This window comes from Stigmatopora nigra, chromosome 1 (genome assembly GCF_051989575.1).
Source record: "Stigmatopora nigra isolate UIUO_SnigA chromosome 1, RoL_Snig_1.1, whole genome shotgun sequence".
NCBI lineage: Eukaryota > Metazoa > Chordata > Actinopteri > Syngnathiformes > Syngnathidae > Stigmatopora > Stigmatopora nigra.
The window spans coordinates 25300001-25317649 of NC_135508.1; the positions used below are offsets into that span (position 1 = coordinate 25300001).

At 40.0% G+C, this 17649-nt stretch overlaps 1 protein-coding gene across 7 annotated transcripts in view; it reads right to left on the bottom strand.

Annotated features, from left to right (window-relative positions):
* Positions 1 to 17649, bottom strand: part of scube3 (signal peptide, CUB domain, EGF-like 3) — a 123732-nt gene that overhangs the window by 48392 nt on the left and 57691 nt on the right. For all 7 annotated transcript variants that reach the window (XM_077713638.1, XM_077713656.1, XM_077713631.1 and 4 more), the window contains 2 exons: positions 16733 to 16867; positions 867 to 1013 (listed from right to left, as the gene is read on the bottom strand). In XM_077713638.1, the coding sequence (XP_077569764.1) occupies positions 867 to 1013; positions 16733 to 16867 (282 nt within the window). The remainder of the gene's footprint in view (positions 1 to 866; positions 1014 to 16732; positions 16868 to 17649) is intronic.

Genomic DNA, 17649 nt, shown 5'->3' on the forward strand with positions numbered 1-17649 from the left:
TATATATATATATATATATATATATATATATATATATATATATATATATATATATATATGTATATATGTATATAACCGGGGAATTCAAGTTCAGTGACACTAGCAGTAATTCCCAAATATTGTCCAAACTAAATATGAATCTCCAGGTGGAATTACAGCACAATAAACAGAAATCAGTGGCCCATTCTTTGAATATTGCACATCATGGTTTTCGGTGAAATCGGTTAGCTCAGTGTCAGTTGTTGTATGCTTGTGTATACTTTCACAACTTAGCATTTTTTTAAAGTGGACATTTCTACGCTGACTGCTGATTTTTTGCCATTTTGACACACCTATGATGACAGACTGGAAAAGTTCACTCGGGAACCGAGACTTCCATTGCTATCCTGTCTACACCTGAGCATCCCAATCCCTTTTGCCCTTTTCCCGGGCTGTCATAGAAAAAAATAGAATAACACTTCTCCAATCCTTATGCAAACACAGACAAATTCCCAATCAGACATGAACCGAGCTCGGACAGGATGATCTTGGTTGCACAGCAACAGGAAATATGCTCTGTCCATCAAAGCGGTCCCCTTCGCATAACTTCTACACTTGCCCCGATTGTATAAATGATCACCCCCTAGTTGATAAAGGTGCTTTTTTTGATGGGGATCATTCTGAAGATTAGTTCCTGCCTAGTCATGTATGTAAATGTCTTGGTTGAATCTGCCCTGAAGGTATTTGTGAAAGGCTGCAATTATCTATCATCGGCAAGTTTCCAACCTCTATAACCTTCTCCGGAGGAGCCCATAAATCTTTACCCTTTTGAATTGTGTGAATGTGTGTGCACATCCCGAGGATGTGAACTATGAGTTATGCCTTACATTTGCAGTCCTTGCTGTTACGGGTGAGCTGGAATCCAGGTCGACATTCGCAGGAGATGCCACCCTTCTGTGTTTCCCTACAGATGTGTGCACAACCATGGTTCTTGTCCATGCAGGTGGGTCCCTCCTTTGTTCCCTCCGCTCGTACTGTGAAGGAAAGGTAGAGTACTTTTACCCAGATTTCACGCTGTTTTTCGTTGCTGACGACTACATAGGTTTCAAATGATCAGGGCTGGTGAGCGGGATAGAAATGTTCACATAGCTACAGGTAACTATGTGAAGATTTCTATGCCCTAAAATCAGATCTTTTCCTACTGTTGGTGAATGACACTCCCAACACCCCTTTGCACAGCTCCAATCACATGTTAGAACATGCTTACTTGTTTCAGGCTAAAAACAAATGTTTTTAAAGAAAAAGGATAAAACTTTCTGCAGGAGCTGATCCTGTACACTTGTAATTTTAATTGTGGTAATCGCCATAAAGGCGTAAAAAAGACCTCACGGTAATAACATCGTTCAAAAGAAATGAAATAAGCATCCCAAAGTATACATTCATGAGTTGTCAAGTTTAAAGTGATCCAGAGCTGTTTGAAATTACGAAACTTAATTTCTTACTGTTTTTCTACACAGGGCATACATGAGACAGAACAGCTAATATAAACATACATATCTGTTACTAAGTGGTTCACTGAACTCAAAAATATACGCTGTATATGTTTACTACCTGGTTCCTGAAAGTGTTATATAAAAGTTGTTCCCCCAAAGTTTCACTCTCTGCTGTAATCAAGGGAGCTTCCTTGGCTGGATACAACTGATACTTGATGAATTCTTTGTGAATTCTCAACTGCCACCACCAATGAAATGACTACCAAGCTCCTTGGCTCATTAAAAACTATACACATTTTGTCTCGTTTTCTTTCCCTTGAAAACCAAGACAACTCCATTAATCTCATTAAATCTGCCGCCAGTCTGAAGGGTATTTGGAGATCGGACTACAAAAACAAACCTAAATATTCCTGAAATTTTAATAATTGACACCAGCATTGTAGATTTTAAATCTTGTCATTCTTTGTGAGTTATTAATCTTGAAAAAAATCTCAGCTCACCAGAAATATAACATTTTTTTCTCATCTCAGAACTGCTTTATCCTCATGAGGGTCATAAGGGGTGCTGGAGGCTATCTCAGCTGACTCTGAGCCAGGCGTGGGGACAACCTGAATCAGTGGCCAGACGATTGCAGGGCACAAGGAGATGGACAATCACACACACTCCCACCCATACCTTGGGGCCAATTAGAGTGTCCAATATGCCTACCATGCATGCTTTTGGAATGTGGGAGGAAACTGGAGTACCTGGATTTGAACCTAGGACCCCAGAGCTGTGAGGCTGATGGGTTAACCACTTGCACAGGGCCGCTTAGGCCATTTTGTATTTATAGATTTTAACACAAGTTAGCATGATCCACGTTGTTCCCCTGCTTTTAAGAAGCGCTTCAGTTTGATTGTGTGGACCAGGGGTAACATTTTGAGCATGTAGGTTGTTTTTGTTGACGTACTTCCAGTTGGTATTGTTTATTTTTGTGTTTGGAGTACAGAATATTTGTCAAATCTTTTCACACAGGGAATCTTTTTTTTGTATAATTAGCTTTAATGTGGTAAAGGGTAAAAAAAGAAAGCATCTGATGTAGCCGCATTGTTGTTAATGTGAACCAGTGTTCTCGTTACCTCTGCGTCCTGCGTCTGATACGCACAGCTTTTCTTCCAGACGCACAATTTCAAGTAATGTGCTTTTTTCGGACGCAAAGAAATTTTTATCAAAAAAAAAACCAAAACACATATATCCGGTAGCAAACCCATTTATTCCACATAATCTTTGCGAAATAATTCTCGCGAGACTAGCAGACACTAGCAGACGAAGGAGAGAAAGCGATAGCAAGAGTTTCGTAATAGTGTAAGAAAGATAAAAAATGTTTCAGAAAAAGCAAAACAGTCTGGATAGTTATTTCGCAGTTAAAAATACAACTAGTAAGAAAAGAACTGCAGAAGATTCGATCGATGATCATGAAGCAAAACGGGGGCGGCAAGGAAAAATACGCACATTTCAAAAGACTTTTGGCTGCAAAGAGAGGAGGATCTACGAGCTGAAAGACTAGTACAATGATAAATAAACCCTAACCCTAAACCATATAATAAATAAATTAAATCTGAATGTTTATATATCGTTGTTTATGTTTTATTTGCATCCGTAGTATGTTGGGACTCGTGACAAGTTTCCTGGGACGCACAGTTTTCAGACAAGCGAATCCCTGGGACTCGCAGTGTGCCAATTGTAAAATTATCACTGGTGAACATTAAAAAAACGTGGCTGCTTAAAACAGTTTAGGAGATCTACAAAATATGTGCGAAATTATTAACCAGTTCTTGTTAATCTGAGTTTTTTTTTTTGATGGTTTAATGTCCACTCCAATAATTAACATTCTTTGCTCGTCCAGGGGACTAGGCCTCCCCTGTCTGAGACCCCTGGTTGCACCATTAACAATTGAATTTCCATTAAAATAACCTCATTGGACCGAAATTAGTAATTGATGTTATATTATGCATCGCAAAACTCACACCACCCCTCATCATTTTTATGCAGCAGCCCTGGAACCCAATTGTGACAGACCAATCCGTCAATAACATGCCGACAGGGACCAGAGCCTTGGCCTTGATCTCTCCGAGGACCAATAAAAGTCACAGTGTTGACACAATGGACCTTTTCTGTGAGCCAAGCACAGTATACATCCACACTCTGCAGTTCCCTCAAACTGGTTCCGGCTTTTTTATCATTATTAGATGATGGGAAGCAGAAAGAAAAACAACTTTAATATGAATACGGATGGGAATGTGAAAGGGAAAAATAACTCAAGATATGGAGCAGATTCCACCAGACCAACATGATTGGCCCATATAAGTACAGCTGATATGGGGAAACTAATATAACTCAACTTAAATTTCTAACAAAACGCCTCCCTAGCAGAGCTGATGTTTGCACTATAGATTTTTATGTCACTTCAATTCAAAGTGAGTCAAGGGAGTTGGATGAATTCCTTTAATCTGCCATCACAACTTCTTGTATAATGTTCTTATTGAATAAAGGGTAGGCATATTTGATTGTCGTGTAAAGCATGTTTTGTATTTTCATTCACTGCACTTCAATTATCCCTATTACAGTGGTTGCAAGGCCAGGTATTCTGAATGGTTTGGACACCGGATTTGGATCTCAGTTTAATATTTTTTTACTCAGTTGTGCGATCTACAAACATATGTATAGAACAGTGGAAGTCAGAGAATAAAATTACCTATATTGTTCTCCACCATTTTCTTACAAACACAATTAATACTAAGCCAGGGAGTGCATTTAACATCTAAAAGGAAAAGTAGTTGTGCTAATCCCACTCAGAATTTGCATTGACCGAGCACTGAAGAAAAGATCCAAGGAGACCAAACGTTTCTGAAGTCACCATTGTAAGCACTGTTTAAACCTGAGTACACCATAGTAGAAAGACTGAAACAATAGCTCTGAAGTAATAGAAGGCATGCCAAGAGTGTCAAGTGAGCTCTGAAGCTTGAAGTAGTGAAAAGAGGGCTCGTGGGCACCACTGAGTTTCTATCATATGTCTCAGACGGGAGACGGTCCACAGTGAGACGAATGGTAAGCAGCCAGCGAGTGCTGGTCAGTGGTATACTGAAAAGAAGGGGCCTGCTTATGGAACTGCCAAACTATTAAAGCAACATTCCTTCCCCTTAGATAATGGGCCTTAAAAGTTTTAATAGGTAACAATAAAATTGTGATCATATAGAAAGGAGAATGGCCAAATGAACTGCAACACAGCTGAGCTGCAACACAGATGGTCACACTAACGGATGAGCCAGAGGGAGATTAAGAGAGGAGAATATTGCGAAGTTGCGTAAAACATTAACAAGTGCATTTCAAAGGACATACATATTTCCAATTGGCTCTATGACAAATCTGCAGCCAAACAGTGACACTTAGTGACACCTATGATGGTGGTGAAACTGATGATTGTAATATGGATTGAAGGTCCCTATGACATTTAACCGTGACACGGATTGAAAGATTATATGCAAGGATTCGTGACATACAAATTCTCTATGACAAAGAACAACCTGTCAATAATCATAATGACATGTCTTTAACATGTCTCAGTGACTGTTGTACCTTTTTCAATGCTGAAACTTAATAAAAGCGCGACTTGGGACTTGGAAAAAGAAGAAAGTCCGCGGAGCCGAGCGCGAGCCCATTGGACTCGCGCCTCCGACTTTTTCCCAGCCGGCGGTCGCTTTAAAATATAACACAGTCTCATGCCTCGTTTTTCCTTTGTGCACGGTTGGTAAGTATGGGGATCTGTAACTTCGGACCCAACAAATATCCATCAATGTGCTACTGTTCAATGTAGGCTGAAAATGCTCTGAGGACCGTGTAAGAAATCATGTCTTCTGATTGAAACAATAGCAAGCAGACACTTTGACCTACTACAGACAGACATCACCAAAATGCTGAATGAACCCATTTTAAAATGTAATCTCTGCAAACTTCACAGTAAGTAAATTGAAGCTCCTCATGTTTATATAATACAGTCAAACCTCATGACTATGCCACCCGTCGGGACCGAGCAAAAGTGGCAGAGTAGCGAGAGTGGCATAGTAATGAAGGTTTTTAAAAACGGTTTTATGGTGAAAAAAAACTGCTTTTTTATGTTATCCATCAGCTCAGTCCAAATTGATTTCACTCCTCCACAATGGGATCACAAAAAGGAAAAAGGATTGGAATGTATTGTATGACAGAAAATGAGCCATATTTAACCTATAAAGCGGGTTTTCACTTGACCTATGCTTGACACCAGATCACCAGTGTCTGTTGTGCTAGGTCAGTCCACACAAGAATGTAGTGCTGACTTTGGAATCCTATTCAGATTAGGTATGATGTTTTTAACGCATTTTTTTTACTCGGCTGATTAGAATAAATGGCTGACAATATTTGCATCCTTCTTGCTGAAAATGCCATTCACAGTGGTTCTCTTAAATTCGACGCCCCATTTTTTGCTTTTCTCCCTGGATAGGATGGACTGATTTGACTCATTCGCACTATTAATTATCTCCTTCTCCTGCAGCGTAAAGTTGGTTCTCTTGCGTTTCAGAGCTGACATTGTGGGCTAACCTTAAAAAAATAAATGAATTTGAAAATACAACACGCACAATAGTGGCGTAGTAGCCAGATTAGGGGGTGGTATAGTACATTTATTTTGTATTGAATTTTGTCAGGACCGAGCAAAAGTGGCATTATAGCGAGAGTGGCATAGAAACAAGGTGGCATAGTAATGAGATTTCACTGTAACTCTGTCATCCCCAAAGATTTGCTCTATTGTATAGTGACTAAGGATAATTATAGTGACTAAGGGTTGATTTCAGAATTCGGAAATTCCACAAATAACAGAAAGTTACAGCAGCAAATGATCTCTCATTTCTGTATATGAACTGATATTAAAATGGTTTGGGGTTTAAAAGTTATAATAATGGAGAGCAATTCTAAACCTATTCTTGTGTTTTGTGTATAGGTCCAGTTTGAGACTGGCAAATTTGCATAATGAATGGATAATGCATCTACGTTCTTTTGTCCATCGGGATTGCAGAGAATAGCACATCACATAGTCCCTTTTGTCTTTACTATCATATTATATCAGGGTCACTTTGTTGTGCAGTCCCAAAGCTATCTTCCGTACAATTTTGCATCTCCCCACAAAAAATGTGTGCCAGGTTACAATACAATATGTTCTCATGCAGGCACAGTCCCTTTTAAACAAAAAAAGTGACAGACAGATGAATATATCACAGCAGGGGTCAGTCTGGCCAGTTAGTCAGTAGTCATAACAGCCAAGTGTCCATGGAAAGAACCCAATGGCACAGATCAGTCTACAGTAGTGTGGTGGGCTGGTCAGCCTCAAGATTCAGCCTTCAAGAAAGCCACAAGCAAAAGGGATGCCCGCCTTAACTAAGGTCAGCAAACTCAATGGCAATGCAGTCAGCTTTTGCTAAAAACCTAAGCCACAGAAGGTATATTTGTTCAAAGGTGGCACTGAGGGCAGTGAGGGCAAGGAGCATGTGAAAGTGAACAAACTGGAAGAGTAATGGTGAGAGAGAGAGAGAGAGAGAGAGAGAGAGAGAGAGAGAGAGAGAGAGAGAGAGAGAGAGAGAGAGAGAGAGAGACAGACAGAGGCAGAGACCTCCATTTGAAAGCACAGACTACATAAATGGAAGTACAGTATGTACGTGTGTACCTCCTGCACTTGCTAGGCTTGGCTAGTATTAGCCCTTAGCACCATGAGAGCATAATAGATTCTCACATCAAGCCATTCCTGGTCCAGATAACTTTTGGCTCCCACACCTTCGTCAGAACTCAATGCAGCATTAAAGTTGCAACTTACGGGGTACTTTACTGAATTTGATAGATTGGATTTTATTGAGCCACTTGTTGTCCGGTACATTGTAAAATTCCTCTTCAATACCACCCATCCTCAAAAGGGTGGCAGGGTTTTTTTGGAGCCTAACCCAGCTGTCTTTGGGCGAACGGCGAACTACACCCCAGACTGGTCGCCAGTCACCCGTAGGTCACACAGGGACAAATGACCATCCACACCCCAATACCGTCACCAGTGGAAATTGAGCCCACTCTCTTTGTAAAATAAACATTATAAAAAACACAAAACTGTTTTAATCTCATTTTGCTGTTGGCCTAGGAGCCAGAATCACTCAGGAAGTCAGTCAGTTAGTGATGTAACGGAAGGTAGGCTGTATCACGCGCAGAACCCTCATCTGTTTAGTTTCATTGCCGTGGCGGGCAGCATTTTAGTTGATTTTTCCATTTCCAAGAAATGCAATTGTTTTATCAGAGAAGTGGTTAATAAGTGTTGTGTAGAAAATTATTCCAACCTGAACACTGCTGATGTAAGCTTCAACTTATTTCTGTTCCAATAAGCGTTCAGATGTGTGCAATGAGCACAAATAAGTTATTAGTTATTCAATCAATACGCTGCTTGTTGAGTGAAGAAGCATCAATCTAAGATATTTACGTTTTCATGCAGAAATTCAAGCACTTTTCTAGACCAATTTTAGAAAGTGTGCGATACTTTTTAAACATTAAACCAATGATTTTGTTTCTTTAATTAATATGGAGAAATAAAATATGATGTAGGCTTTAGAAATTTTGTTGGAACGAGCCAATTCTGAAACGCCCCGATTTGAAGGGTTGTGCTCGTAGCGACAGTGGATATTTTGTGTCAAACTCAGAGTGTCCAAAAGAGGAGGTGCAGGAGAGGTGATTACATGCTGGTTGGTGGAATGAGACACAAAAGTAATGCTGTTATGCCAGAGGAAACCTTGATAAACACGTTTTTTTAAATGTTTCAGACACTCAAAAACATCTCTCGTATCGCCGATTGCTAAACTAAGTGATATCTAAATGTATGTCTGTCTGGAACTGTAGTTCACAACAACAATAAAAAATGTGTTCTGTTCTCACTTGGAGCTTTGTAACTCCTAAATTACAATCTATGGTAGGAAGGCGTATACTGAAGTATATTATTGATTTTTCTGGCACAATACCAAAGCAATATCCTCCAGATTGAGACAGAAGGGTTCATTTGGAGCGAAAGGAAAACTACAGCGACCACAGAAAAAGGCAAGCTAGAAACCGCTTGACCTTAATTTTAGATGTGAACAGCGGAGCGTTGTGGAATGTTATGCAATTTTACTGCTGGTTAATTTAGCTTGTATATACTATTTGTTGAGTATTTTTCAAGTATAAGGCCAAATATGAGTATTACTGTTAGGTTTTCAGATTACCTAAATGCGATGCTCCAAAGTTGATATGGTACACACGGTGACAGACTCTAGCTAGACTTGGTCAATTACATGTTCTTCTCTACAGTAGCACATATTTATGATTGAGTGAGGGTTAGGGTTAGGGTCATGGTTAGTCAGAGTTACTGTTTGTGATGGGTATTCTGACAACTTCCTGAGCTGCTCCCTAGACTTGTTAAAAACGTATGTATACAAGCACAAGGTTCGGATACTCCAGTGTAGGGTGTCCGTTTAGAAAATGCGAAATATAAAATGTATATGTTCAAGATGCTTATTAACTATGTTTACATAAAAAGAAACCATTGTTTTAATGTTACCACATAATTTTAATACTAGTATACTCAAAATGGACTGCAACATGGAAATGAAACAGCTAATGAAACATCTATACTTAGACATTAACGCAATGTCATCCTTGTAAGATATAATAATATTCAATGACAGTATCTACAGTTTTGTGAATATTATTGCCTCGGCGTGCAGATTAGTCAGAACAGCTTGTTAGTTCACTCCTAGTGAGAACTTAATCTTATCGTATGACAGTGCTTCTTAATTTTTTCAGGTTCCGCCCAAAAGAAGAACTAAATGTTACCGCAATCCACCGAGTGAATGTCCAATCACAGTTTATCCTCGTCTGACAAAAAGTATGTTTCTTAATTCACAAGCTCCCAGGCTTTCCTAAAATCCCCAATTGCAGGTTTGTTTTCTATGACAATACCTTTCATAAATTTCAACAATTCATGCGTCCAATCTTCATGGATTTGAAATAGTTTGTTTCACTTTTTGGTACAAACCATATACAGTAGTCCCTCGAATATCATGGTTAATGTAGACCAGACATGCTCGCGATATATGGAAAAATGCCATGTAAGATCACCCCCATTATTACTGCCACAATACTACAATACGTTTTTGCGACTGTACCGAAATACAAATATCAACAAGTGTATTTTTTAAATGTTACAGTTGTATTGGCATATGAAACGACTAATGTGAAACACTGTCACAGTGAAAATATTTCTTCTCCGCTAGATAGAAATAAATAAAAAATATTGGTTAATGGGAGTTTTAGACAAAGTCCTTTCAGCAAGGTATAGCTTTGTGTTTGGGATGAAACAGGCCGCATCCGCCGCTGCACCGCCGGTCAACCGGCTGGGAAATTAAACTTCCACTTCGCTTCTATGATGTTCCTGGCTCTGTTGAGGGAACTAGGGCTGGCAATGTCTTCCAGCGAGGGCAGAGAGCAGCCGACGATCTTCTGGGCAGTGTTAATCACTCTCTGCATGGGCTTTTTTGTCTGCTGTTGTACTTCAAGCGTACCACACTGTGATGCAGTAAGCCAGGATGCTTTCCACAGTGGCTCTATAGAAGGTTATCAGAAGCTTAGTGTCTAAGTCAGACATGGGCAAACTACGGCCCGCGGGCCACATCCGGCCCGCTAGGCCTTTTAATCCGGCCCGCCGACGTTGTCCAAATTAAGGTTTTACCCCAAGATGGCGCCAAGTAGCTCTGTCCACTCTTATTTGTTTTTCGTATTTTACAGCCCCTCTATCTTTTTTTAAATTACATTTTAATATTTCTTAATACATTCCTTTTTACTTTACTTTGTACTTTATACTTTTTACTTTAATGATGAGTGATGAGTATCTTAATACTTTAGTCCTTTTTTTCTGTTTATGTTTCATATGTACTGTTAACGGATGCACTTTTTTATATGTTATCGTATCTTGTGCTGACCCGGCCACTCTGTCAAATTTTTAAAGTCAATGTGGCCCCCGGGCCCAAAAGTTTGCCCACCCCTGGTCTAAGTTGTTCCTCTTGAGTACCCTGAGGAAATGGAGTCGTTTCTGGGCCTTCTTCACTACTCCCGTGGTGTTTGTAGACCAGGAGAGCTTATCCGTGACATGGACCCCCAGAAAATTTAAGGACTGGACCCTGTCTACACATGCTCCATTTATGAGTAGGACCAGATCCGTGTTGTGTTTGCAAAAGTCCAGGATTATTCCTTTAGTTTTTGTGGTGTTCAGTGTGAGATTGTTCACCGAGCACCACGGAGACAGTTTGTTGACCTTGACCTCATCTCTGTAGGCCGACTCATCCCCTCCTGAGACGAGTCCGACCACAGTGGTGTCATCAGCATATTTGATGATGGAGTCAGACTGGTAGGTTGGTGTAAAGTCGTATGTGTATAGGGAGCACAGAAGAGGGTACACAGCCTTGAGGGAAGCCAGTTATTACTTCACAGTGAGGTAACATAAAACATAAAAATGAATGTATCGGCCAAATTGGTGAGGTCACGTGCCAACGCGAAGGCGCCATCTTGAAGTGACGTCATCGTGTCCCGGCGCCGTCAATTGGAAGTTTTGTTGAATATCATCTAATTAAGTGCCCTACCCTCGATTCAGTCATCATTTTTTTTTGTTCAACAAAAGCTGCTTGAATGCGATTAAATACGGTAATTTCTTTCTTGAGATTCCTGAGATACGAGAACATTTTGATATACGAGCAAATAGAGAAGGTGGCCCGGTGGCGCCAGTGGTTATTGTGTCAGCCTCAACAGCTCTGGTGGTCCTGGGTTCAAATCCAGGTCATGTCCATCTGGGTGGAAATTGCATGTTCTCCTCGGCCCTGCATGGGTATCCCCACACATTCCAAAAACATGGATGGTAGGCTGATTGGACACTCTAAATTGCTCCTAGGTATGGGTGTCAGTGTTCATGCTTGTCTGTCTCCTTGTGCCCTGCAATCAGCTGGCTACCAATTCAAGGTGTGCCCCCGCCTCTGGCCCAGAGACAACTGGGATTGGCTCCAGGACCAGAAAATGAGATGAGATGAGCATATAGACCGGCTGTTTATGAGAACATCATCTGACCGCAACTCCCTCGTGAACATGTCTTTACCAACACTGAGTGGAGCGTTGAATTTTTCAATTTTTTTTTTTCATTAGTCAGTGCAGAATGGCGGAGCATGCTCGCCAATACAAAAGTACTACTTTGTCTATAATCTTTCAGTCAAACCTTACATCTCTCCTTCAACCCTTTACCCACAACTTCTTTTTTATTACTTAACTTTAAAATCAAAAGTGAATACATTATTTGCTTAATGATTTGGGTAGCAGTCCATCAATACATACTTTGAGTACTTTGCGTTCATTGTGTTCTAGTATGCAAAGAATAGTGCGTTAGAATCCTGCTCTAATGTACAGTGTTCCCTCGCTACTTCGCGGTTCAGCTACCGCAAACTCAGAGCTTCGCAGATTTTTTTTGAAAAAAAAAAATACAAATATTACATTGAAACAACATATTTTACAGTTTTTTTGTTATAACATGAATTTCACTCTCTACCCGTATTCTATATGGTGTACTGTTACAGGGGGGTATTTTTTTTTATAAAAAAACTAAAAAAATAAATAAAAATAAAAAATATATATATTTTTTGGAATTAAATTCAAATTAAGCATTTTTGATGGGGAATCCCTACTTCGCGGAAATTCACTTATCGCGGATGGTCCAGGACCCCATAAACCGCGATAACCGAGGGAACACTACACTCATATGCAGAGTACATATGTTTAAAGAGGTTCTGTTGTCCTTTATAAAACATAACCATGAAATTAATCAAAGCAGTGATCATTTCTTAAACTAGATGTGATTCCTTTCAACCGCTAAGCACCTTAACTGGCCTTTCATAGATTTCACCTCTTCATGAGGGAAAAAAAGAACAAATCAACTCTAACAGTTTGAATGTTTCATTTTGCTGAAGTTATTCGTGTTTTGTCTGAAAAGGGAAAAATGGTGCAGCAAATCTAATAAAAGACCGACTAGTACCAACCCTGTTGTTAGCTGAGAGGCCCTTCTGCCTGATTGCTATTAAGGGCTAACTTAAGTTCAACACTGTCTGCAAAAGATTAGACTATAGCCACAATATTGTATGTGTTCATGAAAGAAATGAAAAGGTGGTGTAATTTTAATAGGAAAAATGAACTTTATGAGAAAACTGCACCCTCAGGGTCAAGAAGAAATCTTCTAGAATAGGAGAGTTCCATTTAAATGCACTTGGCTGGGAGATCATATTACTTTTCATTTACTTGAGGATTTATGTTCCTGACCCCAACGTGAATAAGATTGAGCATGCAACTATTCTTCTTGTCCAAGACAAAGGCAAAAACACATAATCTTCATCTTCTTCCACTTATCCGAGGTCGGTCGTGGGGGCAGCAGCTTCAGCAGGGAATCCCAGACTTCTTTCTCCCCACCCACTTCATCCAGCGCTTATGGAAGGATCTCAAGGCATTCCCGAGGCGGCCAGGAGAAAGTCTGCTTAGTATGTCCTGGGTTGGCCCCGTGGCCTCCTACCGGAACACTTAACCAACTTGGCATCCAGGAGGCATTCTAATCAGTTGCTTGAGCCAAGTTTTCTGTCTCTTCTCAATCCGGAAGAGCAGTGGCTGTACTCGGAGCCCCTCCCTTATTTCTAAGGGAGACACCCTGTATAGAAAACTCAATTCACTCACTTTTATCCAGGATCTTGTTCTTTTTGTTACGACCTACAGCTCGTGACCATGGATGAGGTTAGGAACTGAAGGTAAATAATATGTAAAATCCAGTGCTATTATTGAAAAAGGAAACATTGAAAAATATCGGGTTAAAAGAGTGCTGAGTCTGTTTGTTGTGAGAAGGCCTAAAACAGATGGAGATAAAGGAACACAATGGGCCCCTGTGTAGAGAGTACCCCAGAGTAAGAGGCATCAAGGAGGCTCCCTTATCTTATCAAAAGAATGGAGATCTGGAAAACCAAAATCCATCACACCGTATGCACGATGGACACAAGTTAATTGCCTGCTGACCAATCAGAGATCGACGACTTTTCCCATTGATTTTAACTTGTCTAATTATCCCTACAAGGCAGAGAGTCTTGGTCATTCTATTACACCTCTGCTAAGGCTAAGATAGTAGTAAACTGAGCCAGTGCACTGTTTGTAAATCCTCTTTCAGGGTAATACATTCTTTGGCTAAGAACAAGTGGCTTTTGCTGGATTTTTTTTTATATGGGAATGAACATAAACGGAACCTTGAAAAGTAAGGAGTTAACAAGTGATTTAAAATTCAGGGTTCCTAGAGAACATAGGTTGACTGGTTCTTAAAGGGGTTTTCCCTTCAACTCAGCTTCTGTTTCACCACGACAAACTAATGCAGAGTAGTCATCACTGCAGATCCAGGCTGTTCATTCCGAGATACTTAAACTCCTCCACATGAAGAAGGTCCTCATCCTTGATTTGGAGAGGGCATGCCACCTTTTTCCATTTGGGTACCATGGTCTTGGATTTGGAGGCGTTGATTCAGGTCCCTGCCACTTCAAACTTGGTTGTGAATTGTTCCAGTGAGAGTTGGAGATTGTGGGCTGATGAAGGCAACAGAACTACATTATCTGCAAAAAGCAGGGTGCAATACTGAGGCCACCAAACCGAGCCCCTCCTATGCAATGGCTGCGTCGGGATATCCTCTCCGTCAAAGTGATTAACAGAATCGGTGACAAAGCGCAGCCTTGGGAGAGTCCAACTCTCATTGGAAACGGATTTGACTTACTGCCGGCGGTATAGCGCTGATTACCTGTTCCATGGCCAGGACAAATACCACACTGGTGCTTTTTAGAGTTCTTGGACGAGGGTCATGTGAATGCTTCTTCTGGGGACTCCCTCGATTTGCTAGCTGACTTCAATGCTCACATGGGCAATGACAGTAAACCACATAATTACTAGTTCCAATTTGCTCATAATGCAGGTTCAAGAAAATAAAATAACAATAAAAACACAACTCATATATACTAAACCTGAGAAAGAATTTGTTGTCAACCATGATAATGCATGAATTTTGTCATGATGGTAGGTGGGTGTTGGATGGTGCTACCCTCCTTGTCTTGGAAGATGGATATCACAAGCATCACACTTTGTTATACTGCAACAAAAATGGACATCTTGAAATCAGGGATAAATAGTTCTAGGACTGGGGCATATGGTCTATTTTAAAGCTCCAATTTTCTTCACCTGGAATTTTATTTAAACTTTTTAAAATGTGTTTTTATCACTAGATAGGGACATAATGTACTGATTACCGGTTGAAGGATTTCATTTTGGAGGGAAAAACTACATTTTTTTTGTAAATCTTGTTTATTCATAATATCAATTTATCTCTCCCAGACCTAATTATTTATTTTCAAGGACAGTTCCAGCAATATCAAACGGTCTCACTGTAACAGAGGGGGAAAAGTTCACATAAGCCAGAGGAAGTAATAACTTCAGTCAAAGTCGCAATATATTTAACTCTAACCAGGTGTTTTTTTGTGCATGAACCTAACCAGACCCCAATTCGAGCATTCACACATCATGTAACATAATGACTTCCTAGGAGTCTTTTAATAAATGTATGGTATGGGTACTATGGTTAGCTGCACTTCATGTTTTCAAATGAACATCCAAAACCGCCCGTTAAAAGAGTCCCGGAAACTAATAAAATCCACTTGTACTTTAGTGATATAATGATCATTTTGGAAGCACTGGGAAGGAGAAAAGAGTGAATAATAAACAGGAAAGACATGAAACAGTGATAGAAAGACCCGAGTGACCAAGGCTTTACTACTTTTTTACATTACCATTATCATCATCTGATCTAAATACTATCTGAAACTAATAAAGTTCAAATAAATATAAAAGTAATATGCAAATAGGAAGCACGTTTATGAAGTTAGTAGGAGCTTGAGGAGGACAACCTGGTGCACTAAAAGGTGGTGCTTTGAAACAGGAGCCTGTTTTTTACCAACCCAACCCAGAAGAAGAAAGGTATGAAAATGTCAACTAAATTGGAATTAAGTTTAGTGTGAAGTTAGATTAATATTTTTTATTGTCTGTATCGTAATTCAACTTCATTTAAATTTGTTTATGTTATGTTACGAGCGTGTTGCCGTGCAAAAGTCACCCCCCTATCTCCCTCTCTCTCTCTCTCTCTCTCTCTCTCTCTCTCTCTCTCTCTCTCTCTCTCTCTCTCTCTCTCTCTCTCTCTCTCTCTCTCTCTCTCTTTCTCTCTCTCTCTCTTTCTCTCTCTCTCTCTCTCTCTCTCTCTCTCTCTCTCTCTCTCTCTCTCTCACTCTCTCTCACTCTAGGACCATTAAACTTCAGAACCAGAAGATATGTGTTACTCTGTTAATAGATGGGGAATTAGAACAATTACAAATGTTTTTTCAATGCACCATCCTTTTTTTTTTGTTTTTTGGTGTTTTTCAGAGGGTTGGAACGAATTAATTTGTTTTTAGTTCATTTCAATAGGAAACGTTCATTTGAGATACTAGTAAATCGACATACTAGCTCAATCCTGGAATGCATTAAGCTTGTATCTCGAAGTACCACTGTATTTCATTTTCTGAACCATTTTATCATCACTAGGGTCGCGGAGGGTTGCTGGAGCCTATCCCAGCTGACTTTGGGCCAGAGGCACGGGACATTCTGATTGGTGACCAGCTGATCACAGGGTAGACGGACAACCATTCACTATCACACGCATACGTAGGGGTAATTTAGGGTGTCCAATCACCTACCATGCATGTTTTGAATTGAAGTTGAATTGAATGCTTTTATTGTCATATACAGGTATTATGAGATTTAAAGCTCTCACCACTCCATGTCCAAATAACAACAACAAACAGACAAATAAATAATCAATAAATAATAAATAAATAAATATTCCAAATGAGGTCAGGAAAGCGAGAGCACATCACCCGCTGAGTCTATGGACGCAACAACAAACAAACACATATTCAATATATAGCAATGATAAATAAACCATCACTAAATAATAATAATAGATAAATAAGTGGTCAACATAATAAATAAGCAGTTGTAATAAGACTAGATTCGGTCCTAGGTGCAGAACTCGAGTTGAGTATGGTGACAGATACCTTTTGGCCTTTGGATGCAGGTATGCTGATTGTCACTAAGGAGAAATCCTTCCCTGCAGCGACATTCGTAGCTGCCCATCATGTTGACGCAGATCTGCTGGCATCCGCCGTTCCCTTCTGAACACTCGTCTACATCTGCAAAGGGAGCATTTAGCAAGACACATTTAATACAACCATTTCAGGACAAAAAAAGCTGGTCATAGTACTTCTAGAACAAGCTGGAAAACTGCTTCTAAACCACAATCATAACGAAGTCTTTTAACAGAATTGAAAAACTTAAAGTTAAATGGAAATATTAACTTAGCATAAGTACATAGAGGTGAGATCTTGAGCCTGGGACCGAAAACCCAACCCGACCCTTCTTAAACCTTCGACATGTGTCGGGTTGGAATTTTTTAGGCCCGATTTTAGCTCTACAAGCCATAAAAGGTTAATCACACACTTATCTACACTTGTGCTAACATTACCTATATCTTAGTATAACTTGAAAGTCCTAAGATTAGTACGTCATAACCTCGTCCAGACTTAACTCATCAAAAACACCTTTTATGTATTTTCCCTTGTTCCTTTGTTTCTGGGATAGGCTCCAGCCCAATGAGGATAAGGCGGTTCAGAAAATTATACGAGATGAGATTATCAAAACTAACGACCTAATTAGAATGTGAAAAAGGCTTTCTTAAAGTATCACCAGAGGCCACAGCTTCAGTTATAGGTATCTGACATGATAGCAGACCAGTGTTGCACAGGGACTGCCATTTGAACCATGCCTAACCTACAAAATTGTGTACACAGTGCAAACCCCTTGCAAACGAGAAACTCAATCCCCCTGGGTCAGAGTAAGTGCTGATGATGAGTGCCTGTCAGCCCCATAGCAGAGAAATGCAGTTAGAGGAGGGAGGAAGCAGAAGTAGATGAGG